Source organism: Myotis nattereri, assembly GCF_964212035.1.
Source record: "Myotis nattereri genome assembly, chromosome: 11".
Taxonomy (NCBI): Eukaryota; Metazoa; Chordata; class Mammalia; order Chiroptera; family Vespertilionidae; genus Myotis; species Myotis nattereri.
In genome coordinates this window covers 58,534,560-58,561,600 of record NC_138086.1, presented here as the reverse complement: position 1 = coordinate 58,561,600, position 27,041 = coordinate 58,534,560, and the positions used below count along the sequence as shown (strand labels likewise).

Here is a 27,041-nt window from a genome sequence, read left to right as displayed (position 1 = left end):
TTTATTATCAAATACTCTTTGCCTGCTTATCCTTGATGATTCTAAAAAGGAAAGGGACATATAAGTATTATTTCTAGACCTAGTAAACACTATGTAAGCTTAGAGAATGGCATGAAAAAATGCAACAAAACTACATTTGGTTACATTTTTTAAAAACTTAATAACTAACAAGTTCTTTCAAAGATTGCCAGTAGATTGTATCACATAAAATTTTTAGTTTTAATTAGTAAACAAATACTTGTGATTAATTTAAAATCCTAAACAAAAAAGCATAAAATATGGCCAGATTTACAGTACCTGGAGTATGGCTGTCCAGGTGAGTATCTAACGTTTCAGTATGAAAAGAGACTATACTGCTAAAAGACAAGAAAAAACTTATATGCTTAATGTAACTTTCAGTAACAGTTACAAAACACAAAGTCAATGTAAAACTGAAACATGTCATTAAATAAAATCAGGAGATTTTATAGTATCAAAAAATATTGAACTTTTCATACTCTCAGGGGACTAATAAAATGATCATCTTTTACTCAATTACCAAAAAAGGCAAAAGCATTCCAACATGGTGAAACTCAAAGTGTCTGCTTAGCACAGCTGAATAATAAATACTAGAATAATAAATACTGACAAGTTTTTTAAAATTCCCACATACTCATGGAAAATGGAATCAAATAATTAAGTCAAAGCAAATTTTTTCAATAGAATTACATCTAATTAGTCAAATATTTATTAAGTACCAACTATGTGTTTAGCACTATCAATGCACACTGGAGGAAGCAAAAATAATCACAGTACTATTAAAAGTAGCACAAAAGACCATTACTTATCTCCCATTTATAGCTGTTTATTTTTCATTACAAAAGCTGGAACTCTGTGGCAACAAGAACATCTCAGGCCTCTGACAGACCAGGGATAAAAGTTGGCAAGAAAAGGGTACATAATAAATCTGACAGGAAAGGAAAAATGGTTTTAAATCTAGGCGTTCCCACCCTGGCTGGGTAGCTCAGGGTTAGAGTGTCATCCCAATACTCCAAGGTTGTGGGTTCGATTACCAGTCAGGGCATAGAATAGAAGCAACCAATGAATGCATAAGTAAAACAATTACTGTCTTTAAATGTGGAAAACCAAATACTTATAGAAAGACCCAACAATACAGAACACAGCAGAAACTATTTCACCCCAAATCTGATCTCTCAACCATTTTTCCCCATATTATCTCAGTTCACAATATGATTATTTGATCCAAATTTAAGATAAAAGTACATACTGGGAAATGGTTAGAACCAAGCACCTAGTTTAAAAGTTGTTAAAGTTTCTAAGTTTGTAACACCAAGAACAAAATTAAGAATAAAAAAAAAGAGGTGAGATACAAAAACGAGCGAATTTTGGACATAAAATATCTGGATTATTTAAAAGTTTATGAAATAAAATTTAAATAACTATAAAAAACTATCAACTGGAATAGTTACTTAGCAACCAAACCACAGCCATTCAGGACAGGAGAAAACAAAAATAACTTATGACTGTATTCCCTTAAGAGAGGGAAGAAACAAGAAAAATGTGCCTATAATTTTCTTCCTAATAAAAAAGCTTATGACACTTGCATGTCTATTTAAGCCTCAAGGAGTTAGACCTGGGTTATCCTAGTTTTCACAACTACAGGTGTGAACTACATATCCACTTTGGGCCTGCCTCTGTTTTTTCAATTTTAAACAAAAAGAGCTAAACCAAAGATGATCTATAAAGATATCTTAAGAGCTCAGAATTTCTGTCATTTTCGAATGAGGTTATATACAAATTTTTATGTGCATATATACATATATGTGTATACACATATACATGCACATATGTATATATTTACATACACACAAACACATATCTCAATACCATTCTGAATCTCTATTCAAGTTACTTCTAAAGAAAACTTGAAAGTTAACAATATTTAATACTATCTCTATTATAAAAACCCCTTGGTTGTGATGCTGTCATGCTGGAATGACTGAAGACTGGTCACCAGGAAGCTTCGTGCGCAGCGAGGTGCATGCGGGTGGGCAGGGACTTGACCCTGGGTCTCCCAGCGCCGGCAGGACTTGACACTCGGTCCCGTGGTGCACTGGGTCTGGGTCTCGCGTGATTTCACGCGTTGGGCCCCTAGTTTCTTAATAAGACTCTGCCATAGGATTATAAAATGAATCAGTAGCCTACAATTTAAAACATAATATATTAATAGAAAATCTGAGGTATAGTAAAGTTAACAGATGAGAAGACTGCCACTGAAAAGATAGTTTGCTATTCACCGTTCCCAAGAGGAGGGGCCACACCATGCCACAGGTGCTACATTAGGGATGCACCAGGTTTTGTCAGGAGGCAGAGGGAGTGGGAGGAATTGTGGGCAAGAGTCTTTATTGTGGTTTCCACGGGGGGAGGGGGGGGAGGGGGAAGACAAGAGAAATAGGCTTAGGATTGGCGGCTACTAAATTCCAGGAGGCTCTGGGGCACAGGGGCTATCTCTAGTTGGTATCTGACTCTGGGATGGTGATTAGAGTGGGGGAACAGTGGCCTGAAGTGTGAGGGCTGACAAGGATGTAGTTGGGGATTGAGCTCTAGCTTGTTTGGTTTGTATTTGAAAAGCACATTCAAGGGGGAGTTGTTTACTATCTCTAGGATTTGGTTAACCCTGAAAGGGGCAGTCCCTCCGGAATCAGAAAGGCCCCAGATGTCAAAGCATCCAAATACAGAAAATAAAACCTATAGTTAGCACACCCAATTAAGCTAAGTAATAGAGAAGTCTCATTTCTATAGGATATCTATTTAACACTCCCTGTATACCAGCTTTGCACTATATACTACAGATACAAAAATGGCCATGTAATAGAAAATGAGACTGCAGATTGCTAAACACATACACATACTAATTTAGAAAAAAAATAAGAGTAAATTTATAAAAATTAACAATAGCTTACAACTACTTAGTGCTTTGGCATTTACAAAAGATTTTCACAGGTACTAAATTTAATCCTCAGAAAAAAAACCTGTGCAGTACGCAGATTGTTTTATCTTCATTTTATAGGTGATTATGACTAAGACTCAAGAAAGTTAAAGAATATTCCCATATTACAGACCAGGGAACGGAAGCCTAGTCTTGATTCTTGTCCCTTGCTATTTTTGCCAATACCAAAACTCCTTCATTTTACCTTAAAGCTGTAATATTATTATGTAGAAACAGTTAGCTATTCCTAATCACTGAGGATTGATTACTCAATGGCCTTTACTATAACAACTGGGCTAACATGTGGAAAAGCATGTAGGATTCTTAATAACTTATGAAACAAATTCTTTACTGGGAGTACTTGTAAGTGGTATTTAAAGGCACAATTATCTTTGGGTTTTTTCCAACTTATGAGAGTAGTAGAGGGCTAAAATCTCACAAAACCTTTCTAAGACATAATTTCCAAACAGCTCTTTTATTTCACAGCAATCATGGGTGGTACATACACTTTTAAAAGAGTTTCTAGCATTTAAATTAACCTGCCAAATGAAATCCAAGCAAACATTATATTGAAAGTTCTTTTGAAATCAGTTTATAAAAATTTGTTTTATCATTACTTAATTTTTAAAAATTCTTCACAGAAGTCATTCTATAAGTGCATGGTAACCTTATTGCAATCCAGCATTAAAAGAAGTACTTCCGCATGTGTACTACTATAGCACCACTGTTTAGCTACTGGATCAACCCCTAAAGATAACCACTAATTCTTTATTACCATAGATTACTTTTGCCTGCGTTTGAACTTCATATAAATGGAAGCATATAAAATTAAACAAACAAACAAATAAAAGAAGTATTTTCTTGCTCAGCCAGCGTGGCTCAGTGGTTGAGCGTTGATCTATGAACCAGGAGGTCACGATTTGATTCCAGGTCAGGACATACGTCTGGGTGTGGGCTGGATCCCCAGTGTGGGGTGTGCAGGAAGCAGATGATCAATGATTCTCTCAAATCACTGATGTTTCTATTTCTCCCTCCCTCTCCTTTCCTCTCTGAAATCAATAAAAATATGTATTTTTTAAAAAGTACTTTCTTCCCCAGGTAACAGATGGAATTGATAGGAAACACCATTTGTTCCAATAGTTGTGAGGCTGAAAATGGTGCTCTCTCTGCTTTAACACCACTAGCAGAAAATTCTAAAATTCCAGCAAATGAAGATACTACTGCTCTTAAGAGACCTCTTTAAACGACAAATCAGCTGTCATATTCTTCACATTCTAGAATCAGGAATAAAAGTTTTCTCCTTTGAAACTGAGACACAAAGATCCACCTAACTCTTCTACTTCTAAATTTCTAGATTTTACACTATTATTCCTGAGGCAGGCTGATTAATCTGTCATGACATGCTAAGATAATAAAATGGATTGGTTGGTTGGGATGGTTACTGTATAGTTGAAGAACAAAGACAGCAAGGACTACAGTAATAATCTTTGGTCTGAAGATCAGAAACTAACTTTTGGAAAGGTTCGGCGGTAATACTGGATAACAGAGCTCTCTGCAAAGTTACTGTGGCAGTGTTTACTCTCATAGGGCTACCTATGCTGCTTGTTAGCTAGAAAAGCTCTGGCCTAAGCAAGCATATTCCCAGGCTTAAAAGGCAGCTGGTCTCTGACCAGGCTTCCTCAGTGTCTATATCCACTGGCAAGGGCATTTTTAGTAGTTAGATGAGGTCCCAGATGGCAATCTGAATGCCCAAGGGTTTAGGGCCCTGGCCCTCATCTTTGCTGTTGCTGAAGGCTGGGCATGTGTCTAGTTAAAAGGATGGTGGCGCATCATTTTCTAAAAAATTCTGTGAATTTTTAATAATGACTCAAACCTAGAAGACTGACCTTCTTTAGAGGACAACAACATAAATTCATTATTAGATTTGGCTTCAAAGATTTGTCAAAACAAAACCAAAACCTTATATACTTTTAAATACTGACAAATCTCATTCACAGTTTTTCTCCAAAAAATAATTTAACCAGTTAACTGCCAAGCGTCCAAAATGGAAACCATCCCCACACGCCATATTTTTAATTTAATTGTGTCTATAGACGCTTATGGCATACATAGGGTTAAAAACTAGAAATATTATTAAGTGATATTTTTACCTGAGTTTTTCTCTTAGGTCACTGAAATAAAAAATTTAAGCTCAATTTGGTTTGCACACATTTGTGGTTAAAATTATAGAATTTTAATACTTCATTTTATAAATACATACATACATATTTTAATAAGAGAAAAAAACCAAGACCTCCATTCCCAAAGGTAACACACTCTTTAATGATAGATATAACCGACATAAAGAGCACAGAACTCTTTTCCTAAATATGTCATAGTTACTTCTACTCCTCACAAACTGCTTAGGGAATAAAACATGTTTGCTTTTAAGTCTGAAAATTATACATAGTTATCACTACTGGTTCAGATAGTTGCCAAAGAATCCTTTTAAAAGCCCTGAAAATTGTCTTCAATCTTTGATTTCAACAATCAAATTGTCACTGTAACTTCATGTAAAGATGGGAGTGTGAGGTGTGCTAACTGTTCAGAATTACACCAAAATGAGCTGATATCCTTAATTACAGGGTAGATTGGGGGAATAAGAAGATGATGAGTAGGTCACAGATATAAAATATAATCCCTTTAAATTTTTACTCAATATGTTAACATAACGAGTAAAAACAAATATGTAAATGTGCGCCTCCCACACACACATAGAAACTTACAAAAAGACAAAATGAACTCAATCGTGTATTTTGCAAATATGGACTAAACTAAATTTACTCTATTCTCAAATACTACAAATTTACTCTGGTGCATCAATCTCTTGTAAAATGTAAACTAGGCTTTAATTTCTTCAGTAGTTACAATAAAAATGAGGAAGAAAGTATTTTAAATATTCATGAAAACTGATTTCTCTGGCTCCAAGGATTTATGATGAAACATAAAAGAGTTGTGAAGTCAGATGGAAACTGGGTTCTTTTCCCAACATCCCCATGTGTTAATTCTGTAACAATGAGCAAATTATTTAACCTTTCTCATCTATTAAAAATATCAATAATTTAAGACTGAGATAAAACAAAACTCACCCAGAACAAAATATAAGCCCCATGAGTAGAGAACATGTCTGTTTTGTTTTTTCAGCACCTAGAACAATGTGTGTTATATAGTGGCAGATATTTCTTAGATATTTCTTATTTATTCACAACAAAAATAAAGTTATAGCACCATCCCTGTCAACTGAGATAATGTTCTATAAAAATGACATGCAGGATTATCTGAAGAACAGAAATTCTATATATATAATTCTTATGGTCTTTGGTTTTTCTTTTTCTTAAGATTTTATTGATTTGAGGAGGGAGGGACGGGGGGAGGGAGGGAGGGAGGGAGAGAGAGAGGAAGAGAGAGAGAGAGAGAGAGAGAGAGAGAGAGAGAGAGAGAGAGAAACATCGATTTGTTGTTCCACTTATTTATGCACTCATTGGTTGACTTTTGCACATGCCCTAAATGAAGGTTGAACCTGCAACCTTGGTGTATCAGGGCAATGCTGTAACCAACTGAGTTCCCCAGCCAGGGCTCTTTGTTTTTTCTTAAAATTATTTCTTAATGGTATCTCCTTCAGAATATAGATAAATTCGTATCTACTGACATGTCACATACTGATCAAGAAGCAAGTCATGAAATACAGGCATCATAAATTTGACAATTTTATTACTTTTATATTAATATAGTTAATATTAACGTATACAAATGAATATTACTATACGCTGGCTATATTTAATACTGCTTAATATACATAATAATACATTAAATGTTATTATTAATAGTTTACAAATGTTAATGAAAACAAAATACAAGATTCCTTTATGGCTTATATTCCTGAATGTTTTAAAAGCTCATTCAAAATTGGTTTGTAATATACATGTTACTTACATACATACACTTAATAAAAGCAATGTTCTTATTAGCCTCATATTCCCAATCAACACAGGATACCACAAAGTAATAAAACCTTTTTAAATTCTAACTCTCTGTGGCATATATGTCCGTTGCCCTAGAGCAGTGATTTTCAACCAGTGTGCCACAAGCATTTTTAAAACATGCAATACCTGACTATTTAGTCAGGGGCACTGACCTCTTTTCCCATTAGACTGTCAAAAAGAAAAAGAAAAAGAAGGCAATAGCCAAAACAACCATAGCTGTCCAATGTGAACTGTCTTGAGTCTTAAATATATAGATCATATAATAGAATTGCATCTTATCGGTCATGTTGCATAATAAAATTGCATCTTATTGATACTAGAAATCCTTATATACAAGTTTAGGCACTGGAATTTTTAAAAAGTCACTTTGGAGCAAAAAGGGTAGATAATTACTATTATTCTTTTTCTTTTTGTAAATCAACCACAATTATATCTATTATATTTTTCGGTGTGTCGCAGAATTTTTCTAATTAGTTTATGTGTGCCATAAGATGAAAAAGGCTGAAAATCACTGCCCTGGAGAATAGAATGTTCAGCTAAAGATATAGGAATCAGTGCTTATTGAATATACTACAGTTATAGTAAGATATTTAAGATAGTATTGCTTAGCTGTAAAGGTAGGCAACAGTCCTGTCCACCTAGACCAGCCATATAAAGTAGTCTCACTTACTAGCTGCCTAACATACTGTATGACCTTGGTCAAGATATTAACCTCTGACAGCCCTAGTTTCCTGTTGTGTAAAATACAGTCACCATCATTACATTTTTTATAGAATTGCAAAAATTAAATCATATACGTAAAATGCTTAAGGACAGTGTCTGACACATAACAACAATTAATCACAGAAAACCCAGGCATAGGAAGTATATATGGAGTGACAGTAAGTGGTAATGGTTAAAGTACAGGGTTCTAGAAAAAGAATTTGTTTGGATTATGTAGTCTTGAGCAAGTTCTTTACTACTGGGCCTCAGGTTTTGTACCTCATAATGATAACTTTATAGGGTGTTCTGAAGAGTAAATGAGTTTATCAAGTGCTGCATACAGTTATCTAGCATACTATAAACATGCAGGAAATATGAGCCACATATAAAACAAACATAAGGGTTAAAGAAGAACCCTTTTACTTCTTGTTTCATTCATGAAAGAAAGTTAAATTACTTCTTTCCCTATTAGAACATTATGGGAATAGGAGTTCAATCCCATGTCATTCAACTTTAAAAACAAAACAAAACATTTTAATGTGTTTATATTGATTTTGGAGAGAGGATAGGAGAGGGATAGAGATAGAAAAATCAGTAATGATAATCATCGATTAGCCACCTCTGCATACCCCCTACCAGGGATTGAGCCCACAACCCAGGCATGTGCCCTGTCCAAGAATCAAACTGTTATCTCCTGGTTCATGGGTCGATGTTCAACCACTGAGGTACAATGGCCAGGCCATGTTATTCAACTTTATAAATGAATACAACAATTCTCACACGCAAAATACAGATGCTGAATACCTATTTGCTGACTAAATTAAATGGATGCAGTCTGCCAGCAGGGAGTCCATGAAATGGACGAAAGTCTATCAAGAGGTTACTAAAATCATTTACCCTGCCTGATCATTAAAATCAATATGGGTAATGACATCGTACAAATGAGGACAAAAGGTGAAATTCTAGAAATAAAAACACAGTGTGCTTTAACTTTATAAAACTGTATTAATAAAATCACAAATCAAATTACTGCTTCAACAAGCATATTATAGTTTTTAGTATTTATGACAAATATCTGTCCAACGCTAACATCTCTAATCAGTTAATATGCATGCTTAACTATATGGGAAAACACATAGAATTTACAAACCACTTTAAGTATAATGATTTCTCCTATATAAATCCAGTTAGAACTCATCACCATATGCATCTAGTCTTTTCCTCTTCCCTCTTCACCCTCAACTACAACCGAACAAAAATTTTCCACCTCCCTCAACCCCACACCAGGCACAGGTACCCACTTACCACAGCACAGATCACTATCTGGTTCCTATACTCCTCTGCAAAAGCAGCTCCGCCTCTGTGAACAAAAAGCTATGGTAACTTGACTCATTATTTACAGAACTGTACTAAACCCTCTCTGGCCACATTAAGAACAGAAACAACCTGGACACTCTACCTTCAATTTTTCTTACCAAAACTCCAGTCACTGCTAAGATTCTTACCTGCAACTGTCTAACAAAACACATGAAACACAATCAGATGTAAATTCCTTTTATTTCATTTTACTAATCACTTTTCCTTTTATGATCATAAACTCTTTCCTTTTCAAATATGCACTTTGAATCTACTGCAAGGATCCATCCATCTTAGTCTCCTATGAAATCAAAGTTCTCCACCTGTGTCCTGTCCCCTTGTTTAATATGCACTGAGCAATGTTCATCAATGTATGAGAATATATATAACACAGCTCCTGCCTACAGCAAGTTCACAATTCAACTTTAATGTATACTAATATTCCTTGATCTAAGTCTTATAGAAGACTCCTTAACTGAATTTCCAAACTGCCGTAAACTCCAACATAACCTGAAATGACTCTTGTCATCCCAACCTGGAAAACTTTCAGTGATTCTTTATAGGCAAGCCCAGTTATCACCCTCTCCATGAAACATTCCCAGAACCCTATAAGCACAACTAGTTTTTCTTTTCTCTGGGTTTCTATAACACTTTATTCATAGCCTCTATAAACCAAACGCCATGCTGAAATTTCATTAACTATATATATTCATCATATTCCATTGAGTCTAAGATACAAGTGATCCTAAAGAAGAAAAAATTCTGCTAATTAAACAGTGACATGCCTATGGTTATAAGGTGCATTTCAATTTCAAAGATGTTAAAATAGAGGGGAAAACGGTATGTTTCAGAAGCAAAGAAATACTACCACAGATAATATATTCCATGAGAGCAGCAAATACCTCATTCATCATTAGCTTCTCAATGCCATATTATGCTTGATACACAGTACAGAAAAAGAACAAGCAACCTGATTTTTTACTAAATCCCTTACCATTTCTTTCATGTCAACATTCTGTGTACTAAAAGAAGTTGTTTTTCCTTTTTACTAAATTTACTGGGTGGCACTGGTTAATCTAAAGAGAAGTTTAACAACCTATTTTTTTATATTAAACAACTTCACTGTCATATCCATTCTAGTCTAGAATTTTGAATTCATGACTAAATTTCCCCAACAACCTTTTTACTGGGCTCCTGGTTTATAACTTTTCCACACTTTTATCTATAGAGAAATACTCTAAATATCATTTGCATCTCAGATCTTTCCAATCGCTTCCATCGACTAGATTCATGTTTTTCAAACTTATTTTTATTATTTTGGCAGAATCTCTTCTTCAAACAAAATGTTAGGAAACTATCCAATGATCCAATGAACACACATCTTCTCTGGCTGAAACGGGCTGTTCACTTAGCGTATGCTCAGATACTCTGAGAAACCACTGTGTGTCTCTGGTGCAAAGACAAAGGAATATCACTCCTTCTGTGAGACATAAGCTTCTGTGTGAGTGCTTCATGTTTTTCATTCCATGTTCCACCACTTGGCTCAAGGAATCCTCTCTCTTTTCACCTCTCTATCCCCAAATCTCAAATGTCCACTTTCCAATCTGATCTTGAAGGCCTGTTTCAAGTCCGATGTCCATCACAGAAAGCCTCTTTCCTTGTTTACTCCAATCCACTGATCTCACTTGTTTCTGAGCTTGCGTATTCATTTTTTCATACTTCAAAACCCAGTACTTTACTAAAAACTCTTATATTCAATTCCAACTGCCATATAATTGTTTCACGTATGGGAGCCTTATCTCCCCAACATAAGCGTTCTTTTAAGACAGGTTAGTGAAATCAGAGCCTCACACAGACTGAGCAGACAGCAAACGTTTAGAGTTCTTACTATGCCAAAACACACTGCTACTTTTCCACCTGTAGATACACCTCTCCCCATATCCTTGGCTGCACTTCAGTGAAGCCCTCAAGATATCCCTTATATACAACTCTCTCTTGTTTAGCTGTGATATTTAACTCAAGCTAATATCCATATCTAAAAAAATTAATTCTTCTAGTGCAGTGGTCGGCAAACTCATTAGTCAACAGAGCCAAATATCAACAGTACAACGATTTAAATTTCTTTGGAGAGCCAAATTTTTTAAACTTAAACTATATAAGTAGGTACATTGTTATTAACTTAGAGTACTCCTACGGCTTAGGAAGAGCCACACTCAAGGGGCCAAAGAGCCGCATGTGGCTCGCGAGCCGCAGTTTGCCGACCACGTTTCTAGTAGGCATTGCTATATAGATTTTTTACCAGGTTACCAACTTCCATATATAGTTTTCGTTTAACATTCAATGCCTTTTCATACATAATATTTCATCTGATCTTTGCAACTCTATGAGTTAAAGAAGGAAGAAATTAATACCACTAATTTACAAATAAAAAAGAGATAAAGCTCCATTATACCATGTTTGCCAGGATGGAAAAGCTAATTGGAAGCAGCACTCAAGCAAAAATATAAGAGTTCTAATTCTTAGTCCTGTTGTAATATAAATTTTAAAATGTCATTTTCTCCACCTGCCTCAACATCCCCACAAGCAAGCTGTGAGCACCCAACCCAGGAGATCAGGTGCGCCAGTGTATAAGTGGCTCCTGTCAGGTGTGTTTCCTTTCCTAACTTCCCCTGACTTTGATCTAGTAACATTTATACACATCAGTAAAATCCCCTCATACTTTTCTTGTGTACTCCACCCTGACTCCTCCTCTCTGCCCACCCCCAATAGAGGCACTTGACCATGGGTCCTAGCTCTCTTCTCTGCTCTCCACATGTTTGGTTGAGTAAACTCCCATGATGCTCCCTCACATGTGACCCTAGGCATACAGTAACTCTCTCTCTCTAGACCAGTGAGTATGATAAATTTTTTTCTGTGTCTCCTCTTGTCAAATCTGACCAACTAACACAAAATACAAAATACCTGTGCTCTAGGAGGCCTCTCCATACACATCTGCTGTAATAACAAACCCACTACTTGAACCACACCTCTGATCAAGCAAATAGTTCCAGCACCTAACTCTCTTACCATATATAAGGAAAGGAGATCCTTCATTTGCTTCAAGTATTACTTTTTCTATTCCAGAATCTTAAGTCTCAAATACTGTTTTAAAAACACCTATATATTAGATAGTCTGAGCCAAAAAGGCAGGGATACTGGATTTGCTTACTCCACAGGGTAAATTAACAACTTTGAAGCTGTGAGTGCTTCCCAGAGTTTAAAATCCACTAGAATCCTAGATTTTCCAACTGCTCTCCAATTCCACTCAAGAAAAAGTAATTACATTGTTCTTACTAAAGTGACAGTTTCAGACACATGACTGTGGTTAAAGGGCTACTGACATCAACTATCCTAACTATAAATTCAATGTTGGACACTGAAGTATATATTTAAAATACTAAGGCTTTGGTAGACACCAAATAAAAGTGCTAATGTCTTAGAAAAATAGCATCTAAAAGTAGAATCAAGAACAGAGAAATCTATTAACTTGTGAATTTAAGTACTACATTTATTAATAGAATTCATCTTAATTATACTGCTTCTTTGTAACAAGAAAAATGGTAAATGTGATCCCGAAAAAAATTCCTAAATGCTTAGTTAATCATGTAAGTTTAACTAAACTTATAGAGCACTCTCACCACATGCTGGATTGAAGTACCCAGAACAGGATCATGTACTCAAATATTCACAGAATCTTATATTTTAGAATTAGATGAAGACTCATACTTTATCTAATCAAACTATATCAGCAGTCACCAACCGGTGATCCGCAGACCACTGGTGGTCCGTGAGGTCTGAAAGGTTGGTGACCACTGTTCTATAGAATACAAAAAAATTCTACATTCCAGTGTTTCTGATATCCTCCAGTCTCAGATGGTAAGATGATCACTACATCATGAACCAAACCATTCCATTATTGTACAGCTCTAGTCCGTGTGTATACAGAAATACACACTCCACTGTTTTCCTAAGACCAAACAAAACAGGAGTATTTCAATTACAAAAAACCCAGCCCTTCATCCATCTGAAGACAGCTGTCACACTTTCTCTTGTGTTCTTGAACAATGAAAATTACTCTTCAATTATTGTTCGTAAGAAATGTTTTCCGCACTTTTAATCCTGGGAATCCTTCTTGATATGCTTGCCAGTTTGTCAATGTCCCATTTAAAATGTGCCACCTAGTACTGTACACAATATTGCACAAATGGTCTGACTAGCACAAAGTCGAGAGCTTTAATCTACTCTTAGTTCATATTATGTCCAATAAATCCCAAATCATCTACATATACTCTGCTGCCAAGCCAGGTTTTTCATCTTGTAGGTATGAAATACCTCTTCCCCTTGAGGATCTTTCCTGTTATATTTATCTTGCTAATCCTGGCCCAGCATTCTAGCCTATTAGGATCACTCAGAACCTCAATTCTATTTCCTATCATAATTATTAACAACTTCTCCCAGCCTTGTCTCATCTTTGAATTCAGTAAATATGGTATCCTTCAATCTGGCACTTAGGGGTGAAAACAGTTAAACAAGACTGTATCAAAAATAGAATCCTATGCCACAATATCAGAGGCCACTATTGAGGTGGACAATCAACATTTTCATATAATTGAGCAATCAAGTATGAGCCTTTATAGAAATCATGATTATCAATACTGAAATCAAACTACATTGTGTTGATGTTATTTCCTCTATATAATCACTCATCTGGAAACCCCAAAGAAAGAATAGATAAGTATAGAAACTATTCTTAGTGAAACATAATGGCTCCCAATGATCCCTGAAATTTTTTAAATACTCAAAGGACAACCACTTGATAATTCATTCAAGAAACTTTGTGAAGGATGGTATCAAACTCATTTGTCTGCGGTGTGGGATGTTTTTAAAAAGTGAGGTGCTTATTCATGCTCAATTTTTCTATGATGTGTAATTTTTAAGATACTGATACTGGCCTTAAACTAAATCTGAAAATTCCTTCTGAACTCTAGGATAGCATTCATCTTGATCACAGTGATCATCCTGAAAAGCAACAAAATGTCCTTTATCTCCTCACTTACTTTGCACAAATATCTCTGAGAAAGTTACAGCACTAATCATTTCAGCTGGAACTGCATTTTCTGTGCTGGTTAACAGAAGCAGAATGGAGATGCTCTGCCTTTCTCTATTTTCTCCATATTACACAATTTTGCTCAATGAGAGTATCTTGCTTTAATGTAAAGCCTTAACAAGTTGTTTAAAATAATTTTAAAAGCCTGGCTTTATTATGGGTTTTTGCTTTCCTGATATTATTCTTAAAACGTCAAGCTGCTTTTCCTTTTCATTCTTAGTCCTATGTGCCTCCTTCCATCTTCCACATACAGTATTTTAAAATCTGAGTTTAACACAGACGTCTCCATGCAGCCACCCTAGTTTCTATTCACCATTTTTTTTTAATCACATTTGGTCATAATTGTCAGTGCCACACAATGTTAGGGTTAGAAGAAATCCTAACTGTACAGTCAGTACTCAATTTTCAAAATAGCCTTTATTTGTGGACTTACCCTTTTAGATTGTCACATAAATAAAAGCCTCAGAATCAGAGATGATTTTAACTCATGGCTCTACCACTTACTGGAAGGGCAGACTTGCTTACAGAAATTGGAGCTCAGTGAGGCTACCTGTAAAATGGGCACAGTAATACCAATCTGATTTTGTGGGTTTTAGAGAGTTATAAATAGCTTGTCCAAATTTAACACATACTAGGTAAACAATAAATATTTTCTTCTTCCACAAGTTGTTGTTTTTTTTAAATTCATTTCTAACTATAGTTTGGGGAAAGATACACTATCTCAACAGTGTGAGGATTTGCCCACCTACACACAAAATTTACTGATCTCTAATTCTCAATTTGCTCTTTCAAGAAAGAACAAAATAGTACCATTTTGGTTCCACTGATGAATTCAACAAGGAAACCTAGAGAATTGCACTTTTTACCAATATTGTATTCAACATACTAAGGCTGAATACCCAGTGAAAATAAATAGGCAGTCTATGCGAGAAGACCAGCTCAAGCTGGATACTCCCCCTCTCAGGTCCCTAATCTAAGCCTCCTTACTAGAAAAGGCCTTGTATAATAAAGTCATAAATACAGCAGAAAGACAACTGGAGCCGAAGTCAAGTTCCCAGCCCTCACTTTGTCACAAAGTACCAGGAAGTCATTCAATCTTTCTGGGCTTTGGTTTCTTTATTTCTAAAATACCACTAAGGAATGAGGGAGGGGGAGAAACAGTCAATTATCTTTAAGTTACCTTAGATGACAAGTTCATTAAGCCTTTATCTCACCACATACTTCTATAAGTCAATTTGTGGTCCAACAGGTTACCTTTGCCACAATTTGCTCATTCATTAGGTAGCAAAATACAAGCATTACAAACATCCTATCACATCTCATACCTAGATCAGAAGGGTACAGAAGAACCTACATGTACATATGGTCTGGTATCAGGCCAGGTTCCCCTTTTACTGTCAATCTTTATTATGTCTTCCCTACAGTACTTCATGTAGCACTACAGAACTGCTTGCACTCATAACAGTAAAAACACAAAATTCCTTTATAGACTTCAGCAATACCAAAATGCTACAACTAGTGAGAAATAATCTCGAAGATCCTTTCAAAATAAATTTATCACTTTTGTATATCTGTTATTTCTACAAAATCTACGTATAGCAATTTGTCCCTATCTTCCTTTTTTATCAACCTGAACCTTCCTTTTCTTTTTTCCTCTTAACTTGCTTTGTCTGCTCCAATATTCCTTAAGTATTACTTGTTATATATTCTCTGATTTGGGTTTCAAAAGCAGATGATTAAAGCTCTGTTTTCCATTGTTTCTCTCTCTAACCTGAAATCCTTCTCAAAGATGTCCTTTTAAAAAATTAATGTGGCTCTACACGGTACTTTTTTATCTTTTATTAAAATCTTAAAAATAGGCAAGAATACTGTTTTGGCAACATCAACAAACCTTAAAGGTCCAACTTGGTAGTTTAGAACCTAAATCACTTGTACAGGGTGCAAGATATAGGCTCCTCATAATGAATTCCAATCTATAATGAACAGAATTAGAAGATTTTAGAGAAGATTAAAGGAGTAAACCTGACTTCTATGAAAAAGGAAATAACCACCAAACACAGGAGCATATGTATATGTATATGTCCCCAAAAATGTATACCCACTTTGAATACCATTATTAATTCCAATGGCTTAAAACTGAAATAAAAGAAACATCAACTGAGCTACCAACTGTTAAAGTGTGTATACATTTTTTGGGGACACCCTGTATAAGTGTATATGCATATATGTGTGTAAATTTATATAACATATATGTACATGTTATATTAAGATGCCTACCAGGAAAATCCAAATCAATATATTTGGCAAAGGAAAACCATACTGTATTAAACTTCAAGTCAATTTCCTACTTTTAATACCTCTGGAAAAATGTTTCAAGTAAGAGGTTGATTAAGTTAGGTTTTTAATATAAATGTCAATTATTTTCTTTGTTCCCATTTTCAGCAATAAATGAAAAACTGGCCCTCCCATTCCTGGTTCTGCCAAATCCACAGGTTTCATAATTTAAATCCCCCCAAAAGTAAAGGAAGGTAAGAGAGTCAAGTTCTTGAAAGGCTAACATATTTTCATCAAGTATGAACTACCTTTCTGTGAGAATTAGCATAAAAACCGTAACTGTCATTAAAATTGATAAATATCCACCCATTCAGCAAAAGTATGACCTGTTACTATATATGATGATTACAGTCCCCCAAAAATCAAATCGCTGTCCAATGCAAGTTAATTACAGATTTAAATACCAATGGTCCCCGCATATTCTTTAAAGAGATGTAACTACTAAAAGTTTGCTTTATCTACGGCTCTTTGGTTACCACAGTACACTGTGAAAACAGGTAGTTCTTTTTCAGCAAAACATCTTCCATTTTCTCACTTAGTTAAAACAAAGGATGTTCTTAAACTAACAACAGTATGATTGGTTGTTACCTTTGCTCTTAACTTAAAATAGGATTTCTGCTTTTCCTTTAGTCAAAGTCAAACTCACAATCCCAACAAGGAAACAAATAGTAGTATGCAGGGGATACATGTATTTAGTTCCTACTACAAGTCTAACTAATCAAATGCTAGATGCTCAGCCTGGAACTCAGGATTTCAAGCTGAGACCAAACCACAAAAACACATTATGCTGAATACATTATTAAGGAAAGAGGATCCACGTAGGTTGTCATTATCAGTCTCATTTCATAAAATCAAGTATTGAGCTCCCCAGCCTCCAGAATTGTGTCCTTCAATTTACCTTGTATAATTTTTTCCCTTTTCTGCCCATATCATGCAGTCCCTTCCCTACATGAGGATGGATGGTAGAAAACTTTCAGTCCCTTGTTCTTGAGCTAGCCATTACATTAAAAACTGACACTAATAATTTTTTCAAGCCCTTGTAATAGATGTCATGAATATTTGTTTAATTTTCCGCCATAAATTAAACAAAACTAAACAATACCATTCTCCTGGCGGGCAGGAGGGCATGAAATAACAAAAAAGTACTAAAAGGTGAATGGGGACACAAAGTAAAGGATCTAACTTCAGGGCTCATTTATAAAAGGAATATATAGGCACTTATTGCTCATACTCCCCCTTCTACAGACAGTAAAGTACCTCGTGTCCCCTTTTAATGTCTTTAAAACTCAAAGCCAAAAGAAATGAATGAAATCAGAGCTATTTCATTAGCTCCATTAAAACTACACCAAGGCGTGCTCCCAATTCCAAACTGCAATCTTCTCCATTATCTTCCGTACCTTAATTCAGCAAACATTTGTCAAGCCCTACTGTGCTAGGAAGGTAAATCTGCAAATAACTAGGCCCAGATTAACTGCAATGACTTGTAGAAATCAGGGTACATTTCTGGTCTTAGTAACATGCTATCGTCTTAAAATGATTGAGCCTATCTATCAGAAATATGCTCTTCAACAACAACAAAATTTAAGATCTTTGGTTTCAGGAGGAAAAGAAATCCAACTATGTAAAGTTCAAATTTCCTCATACATTTAAGTGCCCCAACATCATGTAAACTCTTTAAATAAAAAAAAAGTATACTGGAAAATGATGGACTAAATACAACTACTGGAAGTGCTCAGCACACAACCAGTCAATAAATATTTATAGAATAAAAACTGTAAGTTTTATTTGCTCTCAAAATCCATTCTCTGAGGCACATACGAACTCACTTGACAGCCACCTGCTTCCACATTTTGCCTTCTGGTTCACTAATGACTAGACCTTTGTTTCTCAAATTTCAGTAATATTTAGAATCACCTAGAAAGTCTGTTGGAAAGGCAAATCCCTTGACCACTTCCTCCCCCCAAATCGCAGTTCCAGAAGCTGGATCCTGCATTTGTAATATTCAAGTGAATCTCAGACGGTCAGATCATATTCTCAGTTAGCATTGGCTTACCCTCGCAATGGGCAAGGGGAAAATTCTGGGTTGTAAATAATATTAATTAGAGAACAAAACTGATTATATATAAACTAAACTATAAGTTACTCGATTCTTTTAAAAATTCACTAATGCTTAATAGACAAGACAAAATATAAGTAAAATAATTTTTGCTTTGAAAATGGAAACTATCATTCAATCCACCAAAACAGACACTTTTCTGAAATACTTAAGTGATTGTCAATATTTAGAAAAAGATTCAGAACAAAGCAAGTTACGGAATGTAATTCAGGGAAGCACTTATATAACTCTGCTATAATAGTTTTAGGGGAAAAAATACCACATTCAAAATACTCCATGTCAACGCAGGAACCACTAGCCACATGTGACTATTTAAATTAAAAATAAATAAAATTTGAAATTCAGTTCCTCAGTTGCAATAGCCACATTTTAAGTGATCAAAAGCCACACATGGCTTAGTGGCTAACATACTGGGTAACAGATATAGACCATTCCATCATCACAAAATTCTACTGGATAGCTCTGGTTTGGAGGTAATGGTATCTAAATAAAATATGTAATCTGTGTCTCCTGAATCAGAGACCTCTATCCAGCAGTTTCCAATTTTAAATATATACATCCACTTTAGCTAATTCACTTAAAAAAAACAAAACACCCAAAACCCTAGTATGGTTTTTCTGAAACTTGTTTTAAGAAAGGTCACTCAAAAGTGAATGCTTATTCATGTCAGATGATCAAAACACAAATATTTAAAGAGGTCTGAAAATATCAGAGACACTAAAATGACAACTAGGTTTTCACTAAATCAGAATCAATGAAGAGTGTTTAATTATTAGAAAACAAAAGGTAGTAGGTAAGTAAGACTGGTCCAGAAAGATTAAAATACTTATGACTAGTTTTCCAAATACTTCAGAAATATTATTTGTATGCATAACAAATAACTGCTTTACAACTGGTTTTAAAATGATCTTGCTACAATTAATTCTAGTCAGTGACATTTTACTATCTTCAATTTCTTTCCACCAACTTAGCACTAAAAATATCTATAAATAACATAACTACCATAAGACTTACTTAAATGTAATTTTATATGTGAAGGACTATTAACTCAAAAGCCTGAGCAACTCCTGGTTTTAGCAAAGAAGTAGCCAAAAGTTAATCAAACAACTTGCAACGTAAAATTTTCTCTCTCAACTGCATCAATACCTAGTTTAAAACAATACTGTATAATAAAACTCAAAAGCATGGGCAACAAGACGCTGAAGCATGAGAAGTAACTACCCATTTAAGAAAAAGTAAGCCTTATTACAAAGTAGAATTAAAACTTCAACAGGCTCACAACTGTATACTAATTCAAATTTAGACCTACTTTCCTGAAGATAAAAACATCGCTTTGACTAGGGTTCTTTTAGAAGAGTTCAAGTGTACTCAAATATGATCTCTAAATTACAGAGGACTATACTGATTCTAATCAGGAAGTTCTGCTCCATGGAAGAATTTTATAAAACTGTCTTAACAAATTTAACATATAAAACCTAACATTAAAAATGTACAAGTGTGAAAAGGTCACACAAATGATTACAGTTATGATAGTATAGCATTCCCTCGTATATTAGACTCCTTAAAATTATCTGTTTACTTCAGAGGTCTACATCAAATCTAAGAATCAGCAAAGAAAAGCAATAACTGATGGTTACTAAAAACTGTATGAAAGGCCCTTAAAGAGAAAAAGACTGTAGTAACTTACCCGCAACACTAGTGATTGTAACTGGAACTCCTTGCACTTGAACGCCTGCCGCACCCAGGTTGGCAACACTCACTGTCTGAAGGTTAGGCACTGATGCAAGCTGGGCAGTATTCAAAGTTATTGGGGCACCAGCAACAGCCACAGGAGCAATCTGAGCAAGAGTTGTGCCACCGCTTGAAGACACTGGGGTGATGGTTAACTGTTGGGATAACCCAGCATTCTGAACTTGCAAATTGGAGAGACTCTGAATATTCTGAACCTGTACTGTTTGCCAACTGATTTGCCCTGAAGGTGTTAGAGTTGGAGCCCTGATAAGCACCTGAGTCGGATTTACTGCTTGAAGTTGAACATTCTGCAAAGGCTGCTGCTGGATGGTCTGAATTGTCTGCCCTGACTGGAGTTGAAATGACTGTGGCGGAATAGCCTGAATAATCTGTTGCTGAGGCTGTTGGATCTGGATCTGTTGTAAGATAGGCTGGCCTACAATTTGCACCTGCTGAAGAGAGTTTGATTGATCCTGTGTATTCTGTATCCCATTCGACTGAAGCTGACTGGAGCTCTGGGCTTCAGACTCAGTAGCAGCAGGTGTTTGAGATTCTTCAATAGTGCGTTCTGAATTATTGGCTGATGTGCTTGCATACTGGCCCGTATCTGCTGAGCTCACTAACGTGTCACTGCTGGTCAGAGAAGTGGAAGCAGTGGTTGTGCAGGTGGTGGAGGAGGAGGGGGATTCTGGCATAGTACTGGAAGCAGCAGTGGTGGTGGTGGGTGTGGAAATTAACTGACTCCCATTAGAGGTCCCACTATCAGTAGTAGTAGCAGGCTGGCCAACCTGTCCCGTCCCGCCTCCTGCAGCCACGTTGTTTATCACTGGCAAAGCTAAAGTCACTCCTCCAATGTTAATTGGCAGGGTTGTTACAACTTGAGCCTGAGTACCAGGAAGGGTCTGTAATTGCAGTGGTATTGAAACACCGGGTCTAATTTGGACTGGAACTGTCTGATTTGCCAGGTTTTGAGCAAGAATATTCCCAGAAGCTGTCCTGTTAGCAGCCGTGAGGATAGCTTGATTATTACCTGCAGAAATGAGCTGAATTTGACCCTGCAAATCCTGTAGAGATGAACTACTAGTTGGATTGATCTGAATTTGCTGGCCTTCCACTGTCTGAAGTTGTGGAATCACTTGGTACTGTACGCTACCACTTGGATTTTGTACTTGGATGACTTGAAATTGACCAGGGGTGGAAGAATTACCTGATTTAGTTTTTGTAGGAGACGCACTCCCGTTATTACTGCTGGAAGAACTAGACGAACTAGAAGCTGGTTGAGAAACGTTATTTTCTTTTGAAGCAGGAGGAGTGGAGGCAACAAGTTGCCAAGCGTTTCCAGCAAGTTGTGTTGTGACCAGTTCTAGCTGTTGTGGTTGATTTTGAAGTTGCACCAATCCTTGGCTTGGATCTATAATAATTTGCTGTTGTCCAGTTGCTTGGTTTTCACCAGGAGTCCCTATTTTGCTGCAAGTAGCTGCCAGTAAAGCCAGAGGAGAGGGCTGAGAGTCCTACCCAAAAGGGGATGGTAAAGGAGAGGGGGGAAAAAAAGTGGGCGGATTTAGTGGAGGCCAGTAGTTGGGAGGGGCTTAGTTATTTATTTTGACAGCTCTACATTTAAGAACTTACTCAGGAAGTGGCAGAAATAAAAAAAGAAATATTAACAAAATCAGTAAGATGTAGGAATAAGGAAGCTGATCCTGTAATACAAAGTTTAAATAAAAGAAAATTTCTAACAAACTTCCTTAAAAGTGTTATTCTCCTGAACTCAAAATGTCCTTGGGAAAAATACACACCGGTTTGGGTTTTTTTGTTTTTTTTTTATAGTCTGAGTTCCTAGTGTCATTTTAACCAACGTTACCCTCAAACGTAAAATCTTTATAAATTTACAATTTAACTTCCTCACTCTCAGAAAGATGCTTTGAGTGGATAAACATGTTTATCCTGGTCTTAACTTCTGGGCATTTAAAGGGCATAACTCCCTCTTTCCCCTTACGTTCCGTGATGACATGTTTAATATGTTTCCTTTTACCTGGGAGCCTGAGGTTTTGGTTTTTTTATTGTTATTCTCTGGCTCAGAGGGTTTCCCTCCTTCTGTAGCCATCGCCGCTGCCGCCGCCTCCTCCTCCTCCTCCTTCTTCTGATCTGCAACAAACCCCCCCAACACACAGGCACGACAACAGGTTACCAGGATGATTAGCATTCGCTCCCCCCTTCTCGCCTCTCCCGCCCCTGCGAGAGCAGTCTCCACACACCCGCGGTCCACGCACGCCGGCAGGGGGTGGGGAGGAGGAGGGCAGGGAGGAGGGGGTATCACAAAACGTGGTTGGAAACCCGACCCATCGGCTCCAGAGCGACACCCAAAAGGAGGCTGTTCTCGCTCAGACATGAAGACAAAACACAACCCTCCTTCCCTCCCCCTGATTCTCTCCCGCCCTCTCCTCCTCCCCTTAGCATCTCAGCAGCCCCGGGGGAGGGGGGAGAACCGAGCAGGGTCTGGGGAAGGAGGGAGAGGGAGGCGGCGAAGGAGACCGAGGGGGGTGGAGAATACGTACCGCTCATCCCGCATTAACAGGACAAACCCTCAGACGGAGACGCTGGGAGAGAGGTGGGTGGGGGTGGGGGTGGGGGCGAGGCGGGAGGAGAGGCCGGTCCCGCCCGCCCGCGGTGGCTCGGAGGAGGCTGTAGCTGGCACAGGCTCTGCCTCTTTTTCCGCGAATGGCCGCCGCTGGGCTGTGGCGTAGCAGCTCCTCTCTCCGCCCGAGCCCGGCTGACTCGCCCTTGATTGACAGCGGCGGCGCGCGGCGCGGGCGGCAGCGCGGGCCAGGGGCGGGGCCAGGGCGGCGCGAGCCGGGCCGACTCCCCACCCCCCTCGGCCTCTCTCCGCCAGAGCCGCCGACTCTCCACCCCTTCCCCCAGCGGATTGGCCGCCGACCTGCCGGGGGCCGGGGCGCTGGGGCCGCCTCCTCTCCACCCCTTTCTCGGGGTTATTCTTTTTGCAGCTTTTCTGTTCCTCTCTTGGCTCCTCTGTGCTCTTTCTCTCGGCGTTCTAGCTCGGGCGCGCGGCCGGTAGGCCCTCCATGCAGCCAAACTTGTTGTCTCAGGATATCCCGCCCCCTACTCATTCCCCTGCGCCCTCCCCTCAAAACCCCGCTCCAGCACCCCTCGGAATTGCCACTAAGGAAAAAAGTAGGGCTACCGCTTAAGGGGAGCCGGAAGGGCGGATGCAGGGGCGCACTGGCCACAGACGGCTTGGCGCGCCGAGCGAACTGGCCGCTGCCCCGGCGCAGGGAGCATGCCTTTCCCGAGGCGCATCCGGACCCGGGCGCCCTTTTTCCCTGGCTTGGCCCCCATTGGCTGAGCCCCTGGTGACGCGCGCTGAGTGGTGGAAGAAAGAGGGCGGGGAGATGCCGCAAAGGCTCTTGGCCCTTGTAGTTTCCGGCTGCCGCGGCGCCCCTCCCTGGCACCGCCTTCCCTCCCGCCCCCGACCGAGGCCGCGCTGCCGAGCGGAAAGCTGCCCGAGGGGGCGGTGGCGGCAGGGCGTGGCCCGGGCCGAGTGGGAGTTGAACTGAGAGAGGAGGGGGAATGGGTGTTGTTTGCCTGGGCCTATCCGCCGCGCCGGGCTGCCCAAACCACCTCTGCCACCGCCTCCTCGGCTCCAAGCCGCTCCCCGCGGGGCGAGCTCACACCCGGAGCGCTCGGCGATTGAGCGGGCGGCAGCATGGGGAGGCGGGGTTTGCTGTCCTCGGGGTTTGAATGAACCCGGCTTCTTGGAGAAGTGCTTTCGCCTTTCCTTTCTTTGCTCACCTCCCTCCCCGAGGACCCCCGCTTCAAATCCGGGGCCTGCTTTCCCACAGAGAAGGGTCTTCCATTTTAGTTGTTCTCTGGCTGACTGCTGGAGCAGAGCAATGGCCCTCCTTCTAACGCTGCATCATGTTTTGCCGAGTAGCGCTTATGGTTGGTGGACTTATCAGCCTCACAAGATTCTCGAGGTTAAAAAAAACCCCAGCTCCATTTGGGTCAGCACCGGTCACTGTTCAGCCTAAGCTTCTGGGCAGGCGGAATTTACATCTGACCTACAAAGCATTTTATTGTCCAATGCAGTCTCCTGGCCCCAGCTTTCCTCCAAAGTCCTGAAGTCAGGACGATGCCATGGGGTATAATAGGCGCCTGGTTAAGTGTCTCAGAGGTGGCAGTGAATAGCTTATGTAAACACTGGCCTTGGGGGTCAGGGGCCCTTGCACACGCAGGCTCACTGCCACCCACTCCCTTCTGACCTGGGCTCCACACAGCTTTGCGCATTCTTGTCTCCTACCCAAGGCCTGCCATGTAGCAAGGGTGACAAGATCCCAGGGGCTGCTGCACTTGACTGGCATTTCCTTTGCTTGTTAAACTAATTGCAACATCCGCTGATGACAAAGCCAGCAGTGCAGCAAGACAAAGCAATTGGAATAACGAATTAGATACTATTGTCTACGCCTTCTTTAAACAATGAGCTGAAGATCCTTAGAAAACCTGCTTTCCTGCCAGTACAGTACAGAAAGCTCAAAAGTACTTCTTGCATTTACAGACATGCTATCTATCCTCGGCTCTAACCAGGCGCCTCCCCAATTCACTATGATGAAGGAAGGAAGACATTTTGCAGTCTTATGAATTGGGGCATTCCCTGTAGTTTTCTTACCTTACAAAACCTGTTTGGAGGGGCAATGCCACTAGCTCTGAACCACAGGTTAAAAAAGAATGCTTATCCATTCAGTATGGATCTACAAAGTGTCCTAAATATGTGCACCCTAAATTTAACAGGTATTTGTGAAACATAGTGTAAGGGAAGAAAATCATTTTTCTCTACCCCTTTTAGCTGAGACTCCTATAATGAAAGATTAACGAGAAAAAACAATTGTATTAACGTGTATACCTTATGTATACACGTGAGATAAATGGAAAAATGAATAATTCCCCATGGTAGCTTAAAATTTGGGGTTAAATATAATTTTAATAGGAAAAGTTAGAGATGGGGATGTATGCCTCTTGGAGGGAGAAAATAATTTTTAGGAAAAATGAATGAGCCTATAGCAAAATAGGCCCACTAAATCCAGGGGTGGGCCAGGGACTAATGATAACTTGTGACAAAGTTGTCTGGATGTGGTATAGACTTCTGGTTTCTTCTCCTGTGATAAGAGTCAGTCTCCCATAGTTGATGAGACTCCCAAAGAGGGGATTTATGACAACTGAGTTCCTCTTGGAGGGTCTGTCTTTAGGCAGATAAGAGGAGTTGAGAGAAAACCTGCATTTGCTGTTTTTCAAGTGCCTACAGCTGAACATAATCAATGTGCCAAAGTGGCATATTCTGCTACCCTTCAATAGTTAATAAGCCCTGATTTTTAAGGTGGGCCAAAGCTTCTGATCCCTGGCTGAGCCATGAGGCCTGGGACAGGTGACTAATTACCTAAAATTAATAATTTCTCAGGCACCATCTATACTAATAAAAGGGTAATATGCTAATTAGACCAGACATCTATCCAGACGGCCTTCTGGACAAAGCCACACTGGTGGGGGCCAAGTCAGAGGCAGTTAGGGGCAACCAGGCCGGCAGGGGAGGGCAGTTAGGGGCAACCAGGCAGGCAGGCAGAGGTGGTTAGGGGCATCGGGCAGACAGGCAGAGTGGTTAGTGGCAATCAGGCAGGCAGGCAGGTGAGCAGTTAGGAGCCAGTAGTCCCAGATTGCAAGAGGGATGTCTGAGGGGTCCTGGATTGGAGAGGGTGCAGGCTGGGCTGAGGGACTCCCCCCGATGCACGAATTTCGTGCACCGGGCCTCTAGTATCTATATAATAGAAGGTTTAGCTAGATGAAAGAGCTCCAAAATTACAATCATTCTTATACCACCTTCCTAATTTAAGCTATGTACCACCTACATTATTAAATGTTATTCTTTAAACCAATTTACTTTTATTCCTGACCCAAATAATTTAAAAAGTTGATATCACCATAGTAAAGGAAAAGCCAGTGTCTTAGCTATAAGAGTAAGTATAAATATAAAGCAACAAAATCCTCAGCCTCAGGCCAGTGAGCGTGGTTTATTTCCAGAGGAAGCAGTTCGTTGAAAAAGATTTCTTCCTACATTCATATTTCTCATAGAACAGTAGCTTTCAATTTTTTTTTCATGATGATCCACAAGAATAAATATATTTTATATTGTGACCTAGTGTATATACATATGCAGAAGAAATTAGCATTTTTATTCAAAATATTTTTTTTTTTTTTTTTTTAAAATATATTTTATTGATTTTTTACAGAGAGGAAGGGAGAGAGATAGAGAGTTAGAAACATCGATGAGAGAGAAACATCGATCAGCTGCCTCCTGGACATCTCCCACTGGGGATGTGCCCGCAGCCCAGGTACATGCCCTTGACCGGAATCGAACCTGGGACGTTTCAGTCCGCAGGCCGACGCTCTATCCACTGAGCCAAACCGGTTTTGGCAATTCAAAATATTTAACAACATTGAGCACTGACCACTAAGCTCAAACACTGCCCCAAAGCTCTAAGAGGGTGTCCTAGAGGCCGCCGGCCATGCATTTCCCTGGCAGCTGCTGGGTGGAGAGCTCCAGAGGGTGGGCAAACAATGTTGGGGAGAGGGGAACAGACA

At 38.8% G+C, this 27,041-nt stretch overlaps 1 protein-coding gene across 1 annotated transcript in view; it reads right to left on the bottom strand.

Moving 5' to 3' along the window:
- SP4 (Sp4 transcription factor) overlaps positions 1–23,133 on the bottom strand; it is a 50,703-nt gene extending 27,570 nt beyond the window's left edge. The window contains exons 1-3 of the mRNA XM_081102416.1: positions 22,952–23,133; positions 22,429–22,541; positions 20,353–21,907 (exon numbers count right to left, since the gene is read on the bottom strand). Coding sequence (XP_080958542.1) covers positions 20,353–21,907; positions 22,429–22,541; positions 22,952–22,958 — 1,675 coding nt within the window. The 5' untranslated portion in view covers positions 22,959–23,133. The remainder of the gene's footprint in view (positions 1–20,352; positions 21,908–22,428; positions 22,542–22,951) is intronic.
- Between the last annotated feature and the right edge of the window lie 3,908 nt (positions 23,134–27,041).